At 37.4% G+C, this 21,969-nt stretch overlaps 2 protein-coding genes across 2 annotated transcripts; both read right to left on the reverse strand.

Moving 5' to 3' along the window:
* Positions 1–93: 93 nt before the first annotated feature.
* Positions 94–20,987, reverse strand: LOC139978655 (FAST kinase domain-containing protein 5, mitochondrial-like). Its single transcript, XM_071989034.1, has 7 exons — positions 19,622–20,987; positions 18,694–18,926; positions 15,379–15,473; positions 14,182–14,344; positions 13,383–13,479; positions 2,287–2,401; positions 94–682 (listed from the first exon to the last, which is right to left on the reverse strand). The coding sequence occupies exons 1-7, from the start codon at positions 20,836–20,838 to the stop codon at positions 569–571; spliced, it is 2,034 nt and encodes a 677-aa protein (XP_071845135.1). The 5' UTR covers positions 20,839–20,987; the 3' UTR covers positions 94–568.
* Positions 20,988–20,991: 4 nt separating this feature from the next.
* On the reverse strand, positions 20,992–21,576 carry LOC139979034 (large ribosomal subunit protein mL54-like). Its single transcript, XM_071989670.1, has 2 exons — positions 21,543–21,576; positions 20,992–21,272 (listed from the first exon to the last, which is right to left on the reverse strand). Exons 1-2 carry the CDS (start codon positions 21,574–21,576, stop codon positions 20,992–20,994), a joined length of 315 nt encoding a protein of 104 aa, XP_071845771.1.
* Positions 21,577–21,969: the final 393 nt, after the last annotated feature.

Here is a 21,969-nt window from a genome sequence, read left to right on the forward strand (position 1 = left end):
TTTAATACTATTTAATGTCAAATAGAGTATTGAGCTGGTTTGTCACATCTTTGATTTAAATAGTGAAATTATAGTTGTCCTAATAAAAAAAAATTTTCTCACCTAACTTATTCAGTTTACCGACTGAATATTTAACGTAAACTGTTTCTTGTTTGATATTCTGGTAGTAGATTCACATACAGCGATGGAGTTGAATCTCTATATCATTGCATTATATTTCCACCCTACAGAGTTTGTAAATGTATTTTTGTTGTTGTATGGTTGTTATTTTAAAGAGAATTAGTGTAAAGTGATTATTCATTTCTGGTGTCTTTATTCGTAGTCTGCTTGGAGATTGGCGCCGGTACCACAACTATTACCGGGTGGAGTCATTGCATAAAGATGGAATTGCTCCGTCACTTTACCGACATGACAAGAAATTAGCTGACAAATGGTTTTTTCTTTGTGATGCTGACAATTTCTTATTTCATCAATCAAGAAATAGATCGATTATTCTCTCTTTCTTCGTTCTGAACGAATATAAATTGTATCTGTAACAGTTGAGCGGATGAGTTTGTGAATACTAATATCAATCCTCTCTGGTGATTGCCGTCCTTGTAGCTTCCTTTAACTTCCGTTTGATGTAAGTCATTCGTTTCTTCTCCGAGTGTTGCATCAAGGGACGCCACTCGTAGTATGGAATCTGTAGATACATGATAGAGTCAACATGGTTATTAATGACACAGAGGCAGACATCATGTAAGCTATACTATAATTCAAGAACAGTGATAGAGGAAAGACTGCAATCTGCACACTTTTACCCTCCCCCCCCCAAATGCACTGAAGCATCAAGACCACAAACAATGCCACATGTGTAACCCACTATTATATGCTAGTATATTATCAATTTAACTACCGTTGGATTAAATAATCAGAATTTTTGTACTCCTGTTAGGGCAATTGTTTTTAAGTACTAAAATGGTAGGAAAGCCACAGCCATTCATTTCTACTAGATTTTTCAATAAAATGTTCCATTTTAATCAAAGACTACAATAAAAAAGAAAGTTTCTTGACACTATGATCATTATCAAAACACAGTCACTTATCAGTGCTTAAGCTAGCCCTATGAGGCCACTGTAAAACAAAGTTGCTGATGATGACAACCATGCACATTTACAAATTGCCTGAATTCCTGGAATTTATTCCCTGTTTGTGTACTTAACATGCACATAGGAAGACATCCCTGGTGTGGGAGGGGGATGGGGGAATGACATCCCTTTGTGTAAGATGTGGGTGGAAGGGGGGTGATATCCCTTTGTGTTAAGTATAGGGGAATGATATCCCTTTGTGTAAGGTGTGGGAGGGGGAGGTGCAACATGAGCATAGGCCTTTTCTCCCACCAGTGGGAATTGTTTACATACTGTCCTGATACCTGTAAATACTGTGCCATAATGAACAGAAATGGTAGTGTGATCTAACTATCTTTCTAAGACATTTGAATGTTAATACCAGCATTGAATGTTCCTGATTTAGCGGGGTGTTAACCTAGTAATCCAATGCCGAAAAACTGTTTTAAAATGGTTAATGTTTGGTCGGCAAACCAAACAATTATTATGACATATACTCCCACCATTTCTGTTGCAATTTTGTTGGCTGGCAGTAATTAACAAACTTTCATCTCAGGGATGTTATCATTAGTTTAACAGTTGAGAATGAACTTCACATTCAACCCTAAAATACACCTCCTGTAAAAGGTATTGACACCCTGTCGATCAAGAGGATCGTTCACTGAAATATTACTGTCGCTAATCCCATGTGATCTGGCACTAAGATGAAGCTAATCAAATTACACATTCAGGTTATTTCAAATATCTGTTTGTCTCTCCACTCCATCCAAACCTGACCTATCATATTAACCTAGCCTATCCTCACTGACAATTCGGCCGTCAGGTTTTCATATTAAACCCTATTTATGTGGCCCACAGAACCCTCTGGCCCAAAAAACATAAAATAAAATAAAATATAAAAGGTAAACTTTGTATAGTAGCCCAGTTCTCACTTGAGACAGGATATTTCAATTTTCAACATAACAGATGGGCAATGCATATATATATAGCACTTTCTGATCTCTCATTTGACATGGTAATCTTGAGAGTAGGTACATTCTTAAGAGTTGTAGCACTTGAACTAGGTACAAAGTTTCATTATGGCAAGTTGCAAGATCCATTTCGTGCCCACCCATCCCTTGTCCTAACGTACATTACGATGGCTCCTAACATGAAGAGTAACGAGCGAAGCATCTGTTACCTCGGCAACCTTGTACCCTAATCGCATCAGTTGTCTCTTCTTCATCACGTGAACTCCTAAGAGCTTTCTCGGAGTAAGCCGGTAGTTGTTCTGTAACTGGATCAGAATAGCACATCTGTATAAAAAGGGAGGAAAAAAATTTAAATCGTTAAAAGCTGCAAAATACTGATAGACATCAAACCAAATACTGACATTTCAACCCCCCCCCCCCAAAAAAAAAAAAAAATACTGACAATTCAAACCTGAAAAAGTCCCAGAGAGAACGAATGTTAGTCTTCAAGCATAAAATTAACATGGTTAATTTAAAAGAAATTCAATTATTCCATTTAGTTTTAAAAAAAAACTTGTTTTTTAAATGACAATGTTGAACAAGCTAACCTAATCCAATGTGACGAAGTTACAGTTTGTTCTGTTAATTTAGTAACTAAACCTCTCTTGAAATATCCATCACGATTAATGTGACTAATCTTGGTTTATTTAAATAATTTTATTTCTATAAATATACAGAGCAAAACAAGGTGTCGCTTTAATCTTTGTTTGTGCATTACAAAGCTGTGACCTAGGGGCACTTTATATTACCTTTATCTCTTGTAATCAATTTCCATTCATTCATTCTTAATTTGATGACACAGAAATTTAATAAGAAGACAGATTAAATATAATAACATCATTTCCAATGTCCCTCCTGTAAAAACTTAAGAGGTATTTGTTTGGTAAAACATTGCATCCAAGACACACCATTATTCATAAAGAATAATACCATATTCAATACTCTGCAAGCTTTGAAAGACTTAATCAATAAAATAAAATTATTCAATTCTTGTACAAACAGCTTCAAGGTATTTCCGACCCCACTGTTGGATCGCAATGTAGCATACCTCAGAAAAAGTGTGTTATTAACATGTTGTAGCAACAATTTGGTTTATTAAACCAAGTTATCACACATATTCATTTTATTAAAGAATAAACATACAATTCCTCCTTCCTTTCTTTATCTTTGGGGGACAACTGTCAGGTCTGTTCATATGATGAGAAGTATTAAAACTCGACCATTTCTAAACAGTATTCCGCTAGTCGTGAATGCCCAGACTCAATGTAAGACACCATAATAAGAAAGTGGCTAGTGGCAAGGAGAAGGCTAAATCAGTTTAAACTACAAATCAAAACAGGGGTGCTGATAAGGGGTTGCCTATCATCACATGGCTCCAGATACCCCAAATATGTTCATGTTTTTATTACAATTACGACCGCAATACATTTTACGAGCTTATCACTTTTTCTCACTGATCGTATCAGACACCGACTGAGAAACGGGTTAATACCGAGACGTATTTTTCGCTCTTACCCTGCTACAGAAATGGAATTTTCCCGGGGTCACTCTCCGTCCTGATTTGGCGAGGGCTGCAGATATGCCCTCCTTTTTACTTGATTGACCTTATCCCGATGAAATGGTGATATCGTTGGCAGTGGAAACAAAAACACCACAATTACCAGCTAATCAGTTGGCGCCACATGTTCAATCTTTTGTTTCTATTACTCATTGTGATAGCGGACCCCTCTCGTCGCAGCATGGGTTCAAGGTGGCACGTTGCGACCCAATTGATTTCATAAGGGGGGCCCCACCTCGGAACATCTGCTTCTTACCCCACGTACGTGAAAGGAGAGACCAACGGTCATCTGTGAGGTCATCGAATGACACCATCGACCGTACCGTCGCAAAAGACCAGTTTAAAATTTTCAAGACGATATTAAGTTTTCACGCTGTGCATTGGGAAAACCATACATACACAAAACAGGAAAAAAACTTTGGAGAGATTTCCATCAATAAATAGACCCCTCTCAGATTTACACGATTCGGTCATAACACGCGTGAGAATGTGACGCGAATCAATACACGAAGCGAGTTTGTTTTTTTGGACGGATAAACAAAACGTCAACAAGATGCAACCCCTATAAAACGTGAATGTGATGTTCGATCAGCTTCAAAAAGCTAGACGAAAATCATTTTTACAAAGGTTGACAGCAGAGGAGTAAACAGTTTGTGGTGTGGCACCAGCCAAAGGTTTGCTGCACCAATGTTAGCTGAAGCTAGTTTCAGAAATTTAAATGAATGTTCATCATAACTGCCTCCTCAATGGTGTCATGAATGTTCACCATAACTGCCTACTTAACGGTGTAATGAAATGTTCACCATAACTGCCTACTCAATGGTGCAATGAATGTTCACCATAACTGCCTACTCAACGGTGCAATTAATATTCACCATAACTACCTACTCAACGGTGCAATGAATGTTCACCATAACTGCCTACTCAATGGTGTCATGAATGTTCACCATAATTGCCTCCTCAACGGTGCAATGAATGTTCACCATAACTGCCTCCTTAATGGTGTCATGAATGTTCACCATAACTGCCTACTCAACGGTGTAATGAAATGTTCACCATAACTGCCTTCTCAATGGTGTAATGAAATGTTGACCACTCAACAATGTAAATGTTCAATTTTTATCAATGAGGGAAGCATGCTTTTGCCAATCTCTTATGCAATCATTAGTCCCTATCAATAAGGGAAGCATGCGTTTAACCATATCTTATGCAATCATTTGACTCCATCAATAAGGGAGGCATGATATATCACATCCAGAAAGAAAACCATACTGATACACTCGGTATGTTATAGAGCTGTACAGCCTGTGCAGAGCTTTGCATGGTACAGTATGAGTATGAAAATGTTCCCTATTCCTTCTTTTCAAAACAGGGAAAAACTCGGTAGCAAAGCACGGTCAGAAAACTGTACATACATTACTGTGCAGAGTCAACAGCATGTTCAACAGATAGGATCCTAGACCACCTTGAAAGCTAACCATCAAAACAATGGAATATAATGATACGATGATACCCAAATTGTTATAATTAACCTTGACAACTGGCGGCTTAATCACACTCCGGGAGTTGATAACCTATCTTTGGAGATGACAATATCAGGAATTTGTAATACAACATTGATCTTTTTGCATGTTAGTCTTTCTCTGATCTGCTATAATTCTCTGCATTCTGTATACAAGGTTTTTCCCCTTCTCTTAAATAGCAAGCGTGGCTAATCTTTCGATAATCTGTCGATATTTGCCAAGAGAGACAGAATGACAACAAAAAAAGGAGAGATTTGATAAGGACCTAAAATCCTGGACTTCATATCTGGGGGCTATATACCTCTCTCTCTGTCTTATCAGTTGTTTAATGCCCACAAGTCTCGTCCAACGGTGATTTATCATAGAGTAAACATTCTTCTGACATTAATGAGAATTTGAACATATTTTGGTCCACTAATCAGATTTAAGGATGGAAACTTGCATCAAAGAAGAATGTATGAAGTGGATGTAGCAGAACCCAAACAGCCAGTGTTTTTTCATCTCTGTATAAAGAAATGACTCGAGTTATCCCTGCTTAGCTGTGATTGGACAAAGGCCGGCCTACATGTTGTCTGATCTTGAGCGTTGCGGGAGGTAGCGTTCTTGGTAGGGCAGATCGTCTTAATTTACGGCGAGAGGTATAACCATTTTATGAGAGGGGTGCATAATTATACCTTTCCATTACTCTTGATCTAATTATGTCAAAACATTTTAAATTGACTGATATCCCAAGCGGTTCAAAACATCAACAATCCGACAGTCGGCCTACAATGACCTTGCAACAACCTTTTCTCTTTTCATTTAGTTTTTGTTTCTGCACAGAATGACGTACCCATCTGGTTGTGAATGTGGATGCCACACAACGTTTGCATCTGACCATCGCATGAATTGGTCAATCGGTCATATATAAACCAACAAGACAATACCTTTGAGCTTAATAATAACTTTTGGTTGCCAAGTTCTGCTAGGATTCGACCACAGCTTTGAAAACATTTCCTGTTAGGTTTCTTAGGATTACAACTACAAATTTTTAGAATAAGGATTGATACAACCAACATCATATTCATGGTTGTATCTTTGATGGCTATATCTGATGTGGACAGCAGTCACATAGCAGCGACACAGAATAGCAGCTGTACAGAATGACTATATGCTGCCATAACTATAACTTGGACAGCGTCACATAGCATAAACAAAGCAGCGATACAGATTGAAAGTACATGACACAAATGCATCTAGCAGCTGTACAGCATAAATATATACTGCCATAACTACAACTTAAACAGCAGCCACATAGCATAAACATAGCATCGATACAGAATGAGCAGCTGTACATAATAGCAGCTGTACAGAATAAATATATACTGCCAGAACTACAACTTAAACAGCAGCCACATAGCATAAACATAGCATCGATACAGAATGAGCAGCTGTACATAATAGCAGCTGTACAGAATAAATATATACTGCCATAACTAGTACTTGGACAGCGTCACATAGCATCAACATAGCAGTGATACAGAATGAAAGTACAGTACACAAATGCATCTAGCAGCTGTACAGCATAAATATATACTGCCATAACTACAACTTAAACAGCAGGCCACATAGCAGCGATAAAGAATGACCAGCTGTACAGAATAACTATATACTGCCATAACTACAACTTGGACAACAGCCACATAGCATGGACACAGCAGCGATACACAAAAGAAAAGTACAGGGCAGAATTCAAAAGTAGGTAAAGGTCAAAAACTGAATGCCCCAATATTGCCCCAATATCATCCAATAACGAAAAAAAATTGAAAAATAAAATGAAAAGCTACTATAAATGAAAGCCTAAAGGTGTCAAGTGCAAACATTTATACTTGTTTTATCACCCTTTAAGTAATTTACATAAAGGCAGGTGTTTTTGGTCAGCTATTTCTCAGGTCTCTATTGATTCCTGGTATTGAGGGTCTCACATAATCCTCATGTGGGCTAATTTCTTTTGTTTCAGTGCTTTTCGGGGGTGACAATTGGGTTTGGGCATCAGTGGGTGCTGTCAGGGGTTTCCTTGGGGAATGTTTACACACCCTGCCAAAATCCTTAAGACGGTGGTTACGCCTCCGCAGGGTTCCACCCTGTGCCACGATCCCCTTTCACAGGAAGACAGCTGTTTCACGTCACTAATAAGCCAACCTCCGACAGAATCTTTTTATTCTGTTCACGGTTTTGGTGGGATTTCAAATTTCCTCCATAATTTGATACATTAAGATGTAATTATCTCAAACGGGTACGAAAGGACAGGTGTGGCGACTCTACCGAGAGTCAACCTACATAACCAATCAGTAAAACAAGTGATCAATTTATCAACTTCGCTATCCTCATCAACTTCCATTTTACGCAAATTTCTGCCAGTTTAACGGGAATTGAGGCAATTTAGGTAGGGATACTTAGGGTTCCATACCACTCACTCACTCTACGGTACAAAATATAACCTGTTAAACAATCATTTTAGGTTTCTATGTAAAATCTATTGAATTAACCCACATACATTATTCATTTCTCATACAGGAATATAAACTTTTTTTGTTTTTGTATTTATTCTTTATGATTCTGCTTTTTCTACTGAATTATTGGCTTTGTATGAGCACTTTTGATCAGTTTAGTGTGGACTTGTCTCTAACAGTTTTATTAATGTTTGGTTCTATGAAGATGATGTTTGAACTATGTTATTACTGTTACAACATACAGATACTTCCTTCAATTTCATTAATCACTTATTAGCACCTATTAAAAGTAAAAACATGAAAAATTTTCAACTGGGTTTTTGCATGCATGTGATTAAGTCTATGGATACTTACAAAGTTCAGTACGAGTAATACTTATTGAATTTGGTACAATATCTGGAGACTGATCACCAATCTGCTTAAGGGTACTTTGACTTCTACCGGCTAATATGGGAGCTTGCTGGTGCTATTCAGCATGAGGTACCCATGCTTAAGGGTACTTTGACTTCTACCGGCTAACATGGGAGCTTGCTGGTGCTATTCAACATGATCTTCCCATGCTTAAGGGTACTTTGACTTCTACCGGCTAATATGGGAGCTTGCTGGTGCCATGTGAGAATCTCCACATTTTAACAAACAGAATGAAACACATTGCAGTAGAAATCTTGAGCATAAACGAGTATTCTTATATCATAACTGTAAAGTATACTGACTGGGTGCGTTTTTTAAACTTGTTTGCATAATACACTAAGTATGTATGAAACTATAGATCCGAACTGAATTAAGTTTTGGAAAAATATGAATAGAAATCGAAGCATCAATTTGCATACTAAATCATGCCAATTGTGAGATATGTTCATTTGGAGTTCATATCAAAAGTAAACTTGCACCAAACAAGTGTGATGGCATACATGCAAAACTACAGAAAACTGTTTCACTTTTGCTTCTAAATTAGAATTCAGCTTCTTTTGTTTCGGATCAGATCATGAACACATTCATGATCAATGGTATCATATGAACTTTACAACCCTGTCTTGAATGTTTCAAGGTCAAATCAATGCAGTGAATAATCAAAGAAAAACAAAACATGTTTCATTAACCGTGTAATTGGCAAACATAAGTCTTATAGCCTTAAATAACATGTTAATAATGCATTACATATTAGTCAAGGACAAAATGGTGTCAAAAAAACATTTAGTAGTGTTCTGTTGTCTATATGATGCCAGAAATATAGATTTAGTTTTGGTTGAGAATAGTTGGAATTTATTAGCCTGCAATGAGAAGCCCATACCGTTAATGTAGCATTTACTGTATATTGGGGACCTTCCATATATCTGAAAGCTAAACATCTGGAAAACCAGAATAGCTATTAAAACATAATTAACACTCATATTTGTTTTGTTTTTTGTACTTTGTCTTGGTCTTTACCATATGGAGAGTAAATCTGCCACAAAAGTCATCCTATCAGTGGACAAACAAAAAACGAGTATAAATGCAGATAACACAGATAACATCAAATTGACTGACTCTCTCTTTCTTCAGACTGACATACACCAAAGGCAATTTGTGAACCGACTCCTACCACGGCTAACGACATGTTGCATAAAAGGAAGACGGACATCTCTGAGAAAGCGGCTGTTCTCTCAAGCCTACGCGACACACTAGATTACCAGGTTGCCCTTGCCCCACTTTTCTCGAGCACCAGAAATGTAGATGGGGAGAACAAGGAGACGTGAGTTGACCTAGAAATCTTGGTTGGGTTGCGGTTTGGGGACACCCCGGGTCTGTCTATTGTTCTAAAGTGATATGCAACGTTATTAGAAAACAGCGTGCATCGGGTGACCTAATTAAATCATGCGACCCAGTGACCTGGTTAGCATGGGTGGTAGCTGCCTCAAGCACCCTTCCTGAGTCGCCCAAAAGAATTCTGCTAATAGACTGTCAACATGTCTCTTTTCCCCGCTTTTGACTTTTTGGAAAGAAAAAGGAGAAGATATGAAGAGTGACTTCTTTTTACTTTGTGAATAATTTTTTCTCTTACATGTTTTCGTGTCTGGGCGGATGCAAAACATCGAGATAGCAGTCGCTAGTAATGCCTGACATGAGCCCTGAGTTGAGAAGGACAAGCTTTGAAAGAGTTAAAGCCCTTTCCTGGTGCAAGATTTGTTCTTGCCCTAGTTCCTAATTTTTTTTGTTTCTCAAGTTTACAGTGAAGCCTTGCTAAATCCATCGAGAGGAACTGTAGAATATAAGTATTAAAAGTGGTCTGTTAGTTACAACAAGACAAAATTCATTCCATCCATAGGAGCGGTATGCGTAGTTCAAATGGACTCGCCCGTGCGCTTAGACATCTATCTTAACTGTAGGACTAGCCACTCTGTGTGCCAAGAATGTCTGGGTAAAATAAGACTCTCTGATTGACATCAATACAAACGGCACAAATAGCTGATGGTCTGTCAAGCACGGGTGATTCCATTTACCATCGACTGTGGGACTCGTTATGGGTCGGTCTTGTTCGGTGAGACTCATCGAGTCTGTTAATATCAACTGCATGGATAACTAGTAATGGTCTGTCTTAACAGTCAGGTCAATGGGTAACACTCATAGACTTTATTATAAATAAGTGTATACTTGCACAGAATAATACGTGATTATTCAACTATGTGCAATACATAGAGACAACTACTCCAGACCAATCTGAAGTGACTCAATTTATCTGACTGGGGGGGTTGGGGGTCGGGGTGGGGTGGGGGGTTATGAAGTGGTACCTTGAAATGGTATCATAGCACCAAAAGAAACAATTCTGTACTCAAGAAAAATATAGCTGACTCCTTGCATTAATTTATAATTTACCCAAACTTATTCAACAACGTCACTTAACTGTGGCTTAAACATTTATAATTCCAAACACCAATTTTAACACTTAACATATTATATATGTATGACTAAAGTGTTATAGCAGACTATGAAATTATGCCTGACCTAATGTGTCTATAAAATTTGGGATGAACTGGTTTCAAATTTTTTAGCAAATCGTTAAGTTGTTTACAAAGGATCTTCCAGAGGCAAATAATGTGACACTCTTGGTAAAGCTCAGCGTCCCACACTGCTAATGTAAACCATATCTCAATCTCCTATTCCGAACTCTAGACATGACTTTTATGAAACAGGAGGAGTTGCTATTATAGATGACTAACTATATGTAAGACTGAAGGGAACGATTTTTCAACAGTACTGAACGTAGTAAGTGGTGCTAGCTTCTTGGGACAACCATAGGATACCGTGAACATCAAATGCTCTCTGGCTGTACCTCCTACCAAATCAATAATGGTAACAACGAATAAAATGATGACCAGTCTGGCCATAGGCAAAGAAGCCTGAAGAGATGGATGATGGGGGGGGGGAGGGGAGGGGAGGGGGCTTGAATATAGCCCTGTGGTCAATTAGGGGGCCTAGGGAAATATAGGATAAAGAATAACGTATTTTCATTTCGATTAAAAAAATTGAAGACTTCAAACAGGGGGAACTGTGTCATAACTGGTCCCAGGGGAACAACCTTGCTATCGACATCACTGCATATGAAAACTGTATGACACCACTCTTTTCTTTAATCTGGATTCATTCCAACTATGGGATAAAAATCCACTTGCCAATCACTGACGAGTGCCAAATAGCACAGAATAAATTGACGGAATTGGCGAGGAAAAAACCGTGAACTCATAAAGAAAGAAAAATGTATAAAGAAAGGAAAATAACAAAAATTTGGGACTGTGCTTCAACTGGCAATTATTGTAAAAATAATAACCCACTTTTTCTAGAGTTCGATAATCTGACCTAATTTATTTTGCTTCCGCTCTTCCACTTCTCTTGCCCTTCTCTTGACCTTCTGCCAAAATAAACACGACCCCCGGACAAGGAATTATTTAAAACAAAAACAAAAAGAGAGAGCGAGCGAGGGGAAAAAAAAAAAAAAATAATGATATCATTCACCAAACTTGTCATAGCATTAAAAATCATTTTTATATAGACATACTTCTGTTTGTTTGCTTCCTCAGCAGAAGAAGTATTTGAAGTAGTTGTTTGACAGGCAGTGACATAAGAATTGTCAAAATAACGGGCTTTAAAGAGAGCCGTATCCTGCAAGGAGGTACCCACGACCACCCAATGGGTGATAAAAACTCCTTCCCTTCTCATGTTTAGGAGTCGCCATGTTTCTCGAAGACCAAAGGAGAGGCACGAACTAGGAGAGACAACCACACCACCAATCGATACTCCCGTGGCTACTGCCTGTCAAAATCCATTCTCATGCAAATCATTTTCAGATTTAGTAAGTTGGGTAGCCCTGTCAATTTCCTTTGATTTGCTTTCCTTTTCATTTCTTTTTTAAATGTTACTCCTTAACATTTTCTTCATATTTTGAAGGGGGGCCCTAAAACCCAACTAGATGCTTCATTTAATTTTAATCACAATTTTTGTGATGTTCAGAAAAATATTAAAACATAAATGAAAAAAAATAAAACAAGTAAACAAGAAGGAAAAAAAAGAGGAGGAACTTTAATTTGGCTTCGTAACTCAATCAACCTCAACTGGATAGCTTCCATACCAATTTTCTTCTACGAATATTTGTTGACCTACTTTTACTTCAGGACCCACGGTGATGAATAAATAGCGTTTAAATGACTGAGAACAAGATGGCGTCGGGTTCGATGATATTTTTTAACCTTAAAGTAGCTTCTTTGGTCGATGTGGAGCAACTTTTCAATGATATTCTGATATTTATATCGAGGGATTGAATCGGTCGAGAAAGTTGTTATTTCCTTGCTTATCAAGTTTAGAATTTTACCTTTGACTTGTGCAAACAATCCGGGGAGGGGGGGACGGGGTGGAGTTGGCAATCCAGGAGGGGTGTCTTAGTTTGATTAATTACAAGTTTGTTTCTGATATTAATTCATTGTCAAATATCAAAGGTCACTTACCACAGTGACAAATCTAAGACAAAGGACACTGGGGGAGTGGTGGGAGGAGGAGGGGGGGTGGGGTGCAATAATTTTTAGATACTAAAATTACTACCAATATAGCAGTGCATAAAAGACCTTGATTAACCTTGATTAGAGACAAACAAAGGAGACCTCTTTGAACCTCTAGGATATTGACTGCACAAACCATTTCTTTGACCACCGTTTACTGCTGTTTTTTATGGTTGACTGGAATTCAGGCGCATTGATAGGTGCAATCCGCTGGTTTGAGGGTTTTCTAAACAATTGTTCCTTTTTGCATCAAGAGATGCACCAAATATAAACTGCTTTTCTGATTTCTTTGCGAAGAAAGAAAGACCTTGATTAACCGGTGTAAGATCATGAGTTTAAAATTCCTTTATACCAGGAATGCCAGCAGGGTTTGCCCCTAGGTCCTAAAAGTTGTAGGGACTTGGATGTCCCAAAGACTATCTAAGCTAATGTTGGAATCTTCATGAAAATCCAGAGAAAAAATTGCGGTATAGGCTCCAATTTGCATATGCTACAGTGTGTTACGATAATAGTTAAAAATTTGCGGAAAAAGCTCATACCTGTTTCAACTGGGACGAAAAGATCGTGTGGAAATTTCAAAATCTGGAAAAAGACGGAATTCCGGCTATTGCCGGAATTTGGCATCCCTGTTATACCAAAAATGTTTTAGGGGGAATTAAACTTTACCTCTGAGAGCTGTCGTCGAGGGTTTGAGGTAGAGATAGACGGTGTTCATCAACGGACATTTCTGGTATCCCATCTCCCGACAAGTCAACTTGCACGTCTGCGAACGAAAACCATCGATTTTTCATTAATTCAAAACGAGAAAATTGTTCTCTCGAGTTTTGATGTCTTATCCTGATGTTTGACATGAACATGGTCTTTGAATGCTTTGGCAAAAGTGACGTTATGCCTGTAATATACAGAATGCACTGCGCACAACCGATTCCAATGGCTACATCACCCAATATTGTTAATTGTATCCTCAGCAGCAGTATGTTTTCTTTTTTAAAGGTGAATGCCGGAGAAACTGATGATCACAGCTGCAGTATTAGAAACACCCCTTACAGTATGCAGGAGTGTTTCAGCAGGTTCTGTTTGATAACTGACAATGTATGTTATTAGCTTGACCAATCAGAACACTGGTCAGTAAAAGAGTTGATGTTCTTTATAAACATAGACAGCACAGAGACACAACAATAGCATTCATATGTGTGTTTGTGTGCACAAATGAACATCACCATTAGTAATTTGTTGACAAAAGGGCAAGATCTTCAGCTTGCTTCGGGTCGGCCGCTATTCGAGATATTTCGGTTTTTATGTTCAATCGGTCTAATTTGGACAATTTCTGGGAACCTTCTCCAAACGGGTATAAACCTGGGGATTTGCTACACCATGAATATTTTAGCACCTTAATCCACTAGATTATACCAATGTTGTGTATTCTTTTTACAGTTTAATATCTTTCTTATGCAAATGAACTCACCTCCTGGGGTTCTAATGTGAGGCAGAATGGGTGAAGTCTTAAGATATTCACGCCCACCGACGACCCTCGTTAGAGTTTCGAGGATAAACTTTGTTTCACTTCTCTGTTCTGGGATGAACAGATTCGTACCGTGAGGAACGGAAAGGCTTCTTCTTCTAAACTCCTGAAATTGAAAGAACTCATGAATATGTTTTTTATAATCAGATTATGAGCTATACTTACTATACCAAATATTCAGAATGTTGATATATTATTTGACAGAATGTCAATCAAAAGTTCAAAACCTATGAATTGGATAAGTGTGGTCTATTGATGTGATTAAATCTAAGGAGATGTTTAATTGTCCTATTAATTAATTAATTAAACCTCATTGTCTCAGAGAGAGCTACCTGCTAATGCTTACACTGCCCAATTTACTGTATTGAAATCTCCTTTGCTTCATAGTTGTGTCTATCTCTACAAATAGGTAATGATGAACGTATCCAATGAAGTAACAGAAATAACGGCTAAAAACTGATCTTTTCAATCCATGCTTCTTACTTCAGAGTGATCTTCATTCTACAACTAAAAATGATGAAGTTGTTGCTTCTTGCTTCACATTGACTATTTATGGCAACAGACAATGCTAATGTTATCTCATCAATTGTCTCTCCTTGATCCAGAGAGATACCTATCCTTTACTTTCATCAACAATAAACGATGAACCTATTGCTACTAATTATCTGGCCTTGATCAGCCAGAGCAATGGATAATATGGAATGTAAACTATATTGTAAACTATAAATTGACTATTCCTACTTCAATCTATAGTAGAAGAATCATTCACATTATTTCAATAAACTTCAATAAAATGGAACATTCCCATCAGCAAGGAAAACATCCTGATGTCACAAAGATTGATCAGGTCTCTAAACTAATTTTTGGTTGTAAGTACAGACCGATGATGTACACTTAATTATACATTACTAGAACCGGCAATGCTTCACTTTATGTTAATATGTCGTACAAAACCTAGCACTGAAAATAATACCACATTAGACTACAATGCTGTCTACAAATTACAGCTGAAACCTATAAATTTTAAAATATTTTACATGGTGGGAGTGGTGGGAGGGGGAGAGATGCTACCTAAAATCTAAGGGGGAGGGGCACACTTGCATAGAATCCTTTGAGGTTATACAATCAATGAAAGATTACCTGTGGTAACCTGTTTCCGTTGTACTCAGGTCTCTCAATACGGACTGAATTATCTAGAATAACCAGCTGCTTGTAAATGTCATCAAAGTTGTAATCTGAAAACAATAAAACAGATGATGAATATTCATGCTGATGCAAATAGGAATAAAAGTGACCTGTGGGGTCGGTGAAGGCATGTTACGAATGCAACTCTCCAGTATCTCTACAGAGGGCGCTGTCCCAATGAGAGTTATCTGTACCGTTAACAGATCTCTGAATGAAACTGACACCATCGCAGGGAAAGAGCCCACAAGCCCGATGAACTGACATACAGATGCATCAGGGGATCGGCTAGTTCAAGGTTCCACTTGTCCAGTTTTGGCAGAACGAAAAATCAAGGTACTTAGAACAATTAGTTTGACTTGAATTTTCCAAAAATATGTTTCAAAATATCTCTTCTTTAACAAATATGAGCAAAATTATGATCTGAAGTCAGAAAATGGAATATAACAAGTTTTCACAGACCCAGATAGGACTGATATATGAAAGCCCCCTCTGTTGATTTTTGACATAACTGGAGATCCCTGTTGTTATTTATAAATTAGGTAGATCAGAGTGAAAATGTACAGAGGAGACAGTGCAGGGCAGGAATCAACTACAACGTTTCTAAACATTTATTATAACTAAAATTGATTAAACCTATTTTAATCAAACTTTTGAAAGTTTAAGATAAACTCCATGTCTAAAGGTATGTTACATTCAGCAAATATAATGTTGAATATTTAAGTATTATTGCATTAACATACAAAGTTTGCTGAAATTAAATAAAACTTTGTAATTCCTTTCAACTTTAGTCTTTTTACCACAGTTATCACAAAGTATGTTGCATGTGTAAAAAAGCAAAAGAAAGGAAAAAGTCCAAAATCATGTTGATAAAATTGACCAGAGAAATATTTACTCATTGTATTTTTAATCATGTATTCCTTCTAAGCAAAGATAGGCAAGGAATACCCCTTTAATGATTGAATTCACATGGGGCATTTGACCTCTAATACAGAGGAAGACGTGCCATGCAATCTGACTCCCAGGCTACGTCAGCAAAAGACTCTCTCATCGCATCCGATTGGTTACTTAGCAACCAAAACCTACACCACAATAATCCCTGTTGTCTTCTTCTGAAGGTCCAGACATGTTTTCAGAGAGAAGGACAAAACACAGAGAGATTTTTTTTATTTTTTATAGATCGGAAAAAAAATATATATAAGACTCTCTATTGGCTGAAATGTACTGGATCTGTTTCAGTTTCTAGGATTGGGTCATAAATATGGTTGCTGCTACCTTACACTCGAATTTTAAACAAACGTAAGAGGATCCGGTAAACAAAGGAGTGATTTGCTTGGCTAGTGAAGCAAACCGTGGCTCATTTTCTAAGAATGACACAGGCACTCAATACAAGGTGTGACTGACACCAAAAATATCTTGTTTAGGTGGTGGGACAAACAGATTATGTTTTACCTGTTTGATCTCATCCATTGTGATGATGGCGAGATCGTACTGCGAGGAACAATTTACACCGATAAGCATGAAAGTAGTTGGAATTGTTCAAAAGAGGAAAACTCATGCAAATATATATTTATTCACATGGTATTTATTAACTGTTATTTCAAGAATTCTTTGTTGTATGACTATCAGCTAGTGGGTCAAGTTACTTAAAGGGTTCACTGCCTACCTTCTGTTGAAAAGTAAACAAAACTTCTATTCCAAACATTTCTATTGCAAACATTTCCAAACATTTCTATTCCAAACAGATTTTTTGACTGTAACAAAAGACATTTAGCCAATGTTTGATGTTAAAACCCTCATATGATCCATTTTTCATATTCATCTATCTATCTCACAAGGTCACTTTCTATCCTTTCATTTTGTGAGCTAGTTTAAACACTGGCTTGGAATGGCTTAAAGGATTGGTTCAGGTGTCTGACATGTCTTTCTTGTATGAAAGAGCTTAAAAAGACAAACAGAATAGTGAAGAAACTACCATGATAGCATTCTCTGTTAAGGAGATATCACACTTTGAAGATTTCAAAATTTCTTTGCAAATGACTGGTGTAGAAAGACTAACTGTGAGGGTGTGATGTCACATCCTCACTTCCTTAACATGTGTCAATATATTTCATTAAAAAATAATTGCATTTTTTTCACAAATCTAAAGAAATATAATCAAACATTCTTCAGATGTTAAATCTCAAATACTTCCCTTGACACATATGAGATCTCCTGACGTATCTTTGGTTGTAAGTCATAAAATCTTACAAAATATTTTAATAAAATAACAAAGTTCTTTCAGGACTGTGAGGATATGACGTCACAGCTAGTCTGATTTCAGCAGTTTCTACACAATCAGATAGAACTTTAAACTTGAATATCTCCTAAACGGAAAAAGATATTGAATAATTTCTTCACTATAGGGTTTCTTTTACTGTCCTCTTTCATATAAGATAAACATTTGTGACACCTGAACTAGTCCTTTAAAGCAGCTGGGTGTCTTTGCAGCATAACTTCTCCCAACTTTTCCTGTGATCAAGTATTTTTGGACATTTAACTGTTTAAGAACATGTTCAAAACCCATTTATTAACTTTTATTTGATACACCACAAATTCCAAATCTGAACTTCATAGACCAGGGCTATATGTAAGAGGGTATTCAATTCTTTTCTGCTAAATTGAAAGTACCGACTTGATCTTTTTACTATGACTTCCTAAGAGAAACTGATCAATTTAATATCACCTATCAGGCCTTTCCCCTCTTCTCTATGTTTCATGTTGAGAATTTTATCACTAAACACATTTCATACATCGATTTTACCAACGCCCGGAGACTCAAGTTCTCTGAGCTACTCCAATGGTCTGTGATGTTATTAGGTTAAATTTACTGTAAAACCTTCATTTATTCAGTATCATGATTTGTTCTCGAAATGAGATACATTTAGAATGTTTTCATTCAGAAGTCAATGTACCATATCACTCCGATAGGGTTTGTGAAACAACATATATTCAATTTAAGAATTTGGTAAATGATTAAGCATGTAACCTAAAATTGCCAGACATTGTTTAAATTACAATAAATTTAAAAATTAATAATTTTGGAAATTTGCAATGCTATCCAGAGACAGTTTTCTTCTTTCGTCGTTGGCATGTATTGAGAAATACTTAAAAGGAACTCAGTCATGTCCATGGCAAACTGAGTTGCAACTGCATGGAAAAGTTAATACCAATATTGTATTTTTTTTTAAATGCTGAATCACTATTTATGAAAATAATGAAGACAAACTGTACCTTCACAGGCCTTTAGAAACGTCTGGTCAAATGTTCTGTTGATTAGCTCAAGAGGATAAATGTCTAAAAAGCAGAGAGCTATCAATGACCGGATTTGCTGCATCGGATAACGGAGAAAGGATTTCTCGTTCTTCGTCAACTGTTCCACAAGGCCGTCGAAGAGGTCTTCGCTATCTGGTGGTGAGTAATTTACACGGCCAAATGCCCACAGAAGCATCCATATATCCTTCACTCTGATGAAAAAAAATTAAATTAAATTAAACAAATGAAGTAAGACTTGAAATAAGATAAATGTGATTGCCCGGAGAAACTATCAAACCGATCCGAATAAGCAAAGGCTTTTGATATAACTGTACAAGACTAATACAGCCATTTCAGGAACCTGTTATGAAACATCAAATAAAATACTTAACGGTGCAGTTTGCATGAGAATACTGTTTCTACTCGAGAAAATAACACTTCACACTCCAAACACTTGATTTCTAAAGACGGTTGCAGAAAATATTTAACACACAGACTGACCAATGACCAGGAAGTCAGTTCCTACCTGACAATTCAAACAAAAGACAAGTTTCATAGGAATTATGAGAATAAATATGAAAGCATGAAAGGGTATAACAGCATAACTCTGGCATGCATAGAATCAACATCACCAACTTGCACTGAGGGGATATTCCACACATCTGTAACTATAATTGATACGGAAACAAACTTACACAGCAATTTGAGTTTGCCGAAAGTTGAACGTTAAGCAGAGAATTTTTTTGTCTATGCTGATATCATTACTTTTGCCATCAAACCTTATCGGTATAAAAACTTTTGATTTATTTTGTGTTTCAAAATCTGGTATTACGACATTCAATTTATCTTCCACACAACTGAAAATGGTTTCAAATCTATGTAAGTTTATCTAGGAAGGACACATCACCTCATTGGTTCTTTCTGTACGTCTCTCAGACACGACACGCATCTTTCAGAAATGGCGTTGTACAATCCACGGTGAAAGCATCGTAACTTGGCAAAGGCAGCTGCGATGTGAGGCACGGCGATGAAATTGATCGAGGAGAGCGACGGTTGAAGCTCGGCCGCGACTTCTTGAAGGGTTCCGTGATCCCTCTTGTAGGAACGTGACAGGAAACGAAGAAGGGTGACCAAGTCGTATTCGGAACCCGGTTCGGTTGCGATCGAATGAATACGAGACATCACTTTCTCTGCGAGCGGTTTGGATTCTATCCGTTGTCTGCACTTTAGAAACCCTTCACAGATAATGGTTAGTTCTGACATACTAAGGTTCTCTATAACTGTTTCAGTTTGTGAAACAAAGTTGGACACAACATCTTTCTGTACATCTTTGTGAAGGCTAACGAAGTAAAATACTTGCACCAAATGATGAAGTCGTAAGTCGTCTCGACCGGAGAGTTCTCTCAGAGCCATCTCGAAGGTGACGTTGTCAAACTTGCCCATCAGATGCCACCAATCGCAAACTTTCAAGACGTTATCACTTTTCCATACTGCAAATTTGCTTTGACAATAACGTTTTAGCTGTCTCAATGTTGCAGAGTCTGGTACCAGGCGGTTGCCGAGAGTATCGTCCAGAACTCGAAAGAGGATCTGATCGGACAAATCGTCAAAATTGATCGTTTTGAGGTGCGATTTTAATTTTTGGCTTTCCTTGAAGGTTTGTTTGATTTTGTTATTGAACATTGGTAATCTTCCAGGATTATCATCATGAATGTCATCCTCTGAGAATCCATCTTCATCGTCTTCTCTTTCGTCCCATCTGGTCCTCGATCTACCAAAGCTGCAGTTTGCGTAGACCTCTTTTTGAAGAAATATCCTCTTTTTCCATCCAAGTCTTTTCTCTACATCTGGATTAAACTCAACCTGGATGTCACCAACTTCCTTCTTCCCAAAATGTCTCTCTTTGAGCTTAATGTTTGTGAGGAGGGAATTGAAATCTGTCTCCAGGGATCTGCTCTGGGACGCGTAGAAAGAATTGGTAAAGCTAGCAGGTATGGAACATGTTAGGCTCTTCTGCAAGAGATGGTTCGGGAAATTTGAGCTGCCGTTTGCAAGACCACTGCTTCGAATGTGATGACTCCTCCAAATATTCAACGACTGTTTTAATATGTTTTGTCTCATCATCACATTATCTGTATACTTACACAAGGGAGTAAAAAATATAAACTTTTCACGTTCTGTAAAGATAAATTAACAGCGAGCTTTTTCGATTATTCAAAATAATTACTGTATCTAGAGCTTGACTCTGCTCTTGTTCTGTCAGTCACAGTTTATTTTTCAAAATTTTTTCAGTTTAGCCAGGCGGTTGTTTCTTTTCATGTTGATCTTGCGCAGTTTTTGCCAGTACTGCGGTGTCTCTGGGTCCAATTCTTCAAGTGTTTTCGGTGGACCGATGTGTAAATCCCAGAGCCAGTCTGGGTACTCTTCGTCGGGTTTCAGCTCTACGTCACTCCCCTCTTTGAAATAATTAGACCCGACGCAATATTTAACCAAGTCTTCAGGGTTCTTGTTGACTTCTATGGGTTCCTCTTCCACTACAACGGCAGGCTGGCCTTTACCTGCCGAGAAAACACACGCAGGTGAGAACAAACAGTGTAGGATTCAGTGGTGTATCAGAGAAGGAGAATGGGCCCTCCAATTCTGGCATGTGTTTGAAATTAAAAGTTATTCTACTGTACATACTTGCATAAATAATGTTGCTCAGAACAAGGTACTACGTAAGTGGAAAAGTTGAGATCGCTTCACAAATGCATTCCTTATCTATCTCTTCTTAAAAGGCAACTTTATTTCGGTAGTATTTTCAGAAATCAGAATGTACATGTAGATACTTGTCTTGCAGGTCCCCTCTTCCAAGAAATCCATGATCCGCCACTGTTTATTTATTTAACCAGATGTTCACTTTGTGAATGTATGTGTGATGTCATCATAAATATCTGCATTTACTAAAGTAATTGGGTAATGGGACAGATAAAAATATTCCCAAAAATACTTTGCAAATTCATGTGAAAAGGGTAAGGAGATCATCTTAATGATCTGCTTTGCAAGGAATGAATATTTTAACATTTAGCATAGTAACTTTGAAATAGAGAGTTTTTATTATAATGTATATGAAGGTTCTGAGTAAACAAACTCAATACTTGTAATTGGCATTCTGCTTAGCATATTTCTGCTATAGAACATAAATCATTTGTCGGTTTAAACATCTAAGTCATGAAATTCAGCATCAATGGTACATTCACAACTAATCTTTTACCC

The sequence above is a fragment of the Apostichopus japonicus genome, chromosome 13 (assembly GCF_037975245.1).
Source record: "Apostichopus japonicus isolate 1M-3 chromosome 13, ASM3797524v1, whole genome shotgun sequence".
Taxonomy (NCBI): Eukaryota; Metazoa; Echinodermata; class Holothuroidea; order Aspidochirotida; family Stichopodidae; genus Apostichopus; species Apostichopus japonicus.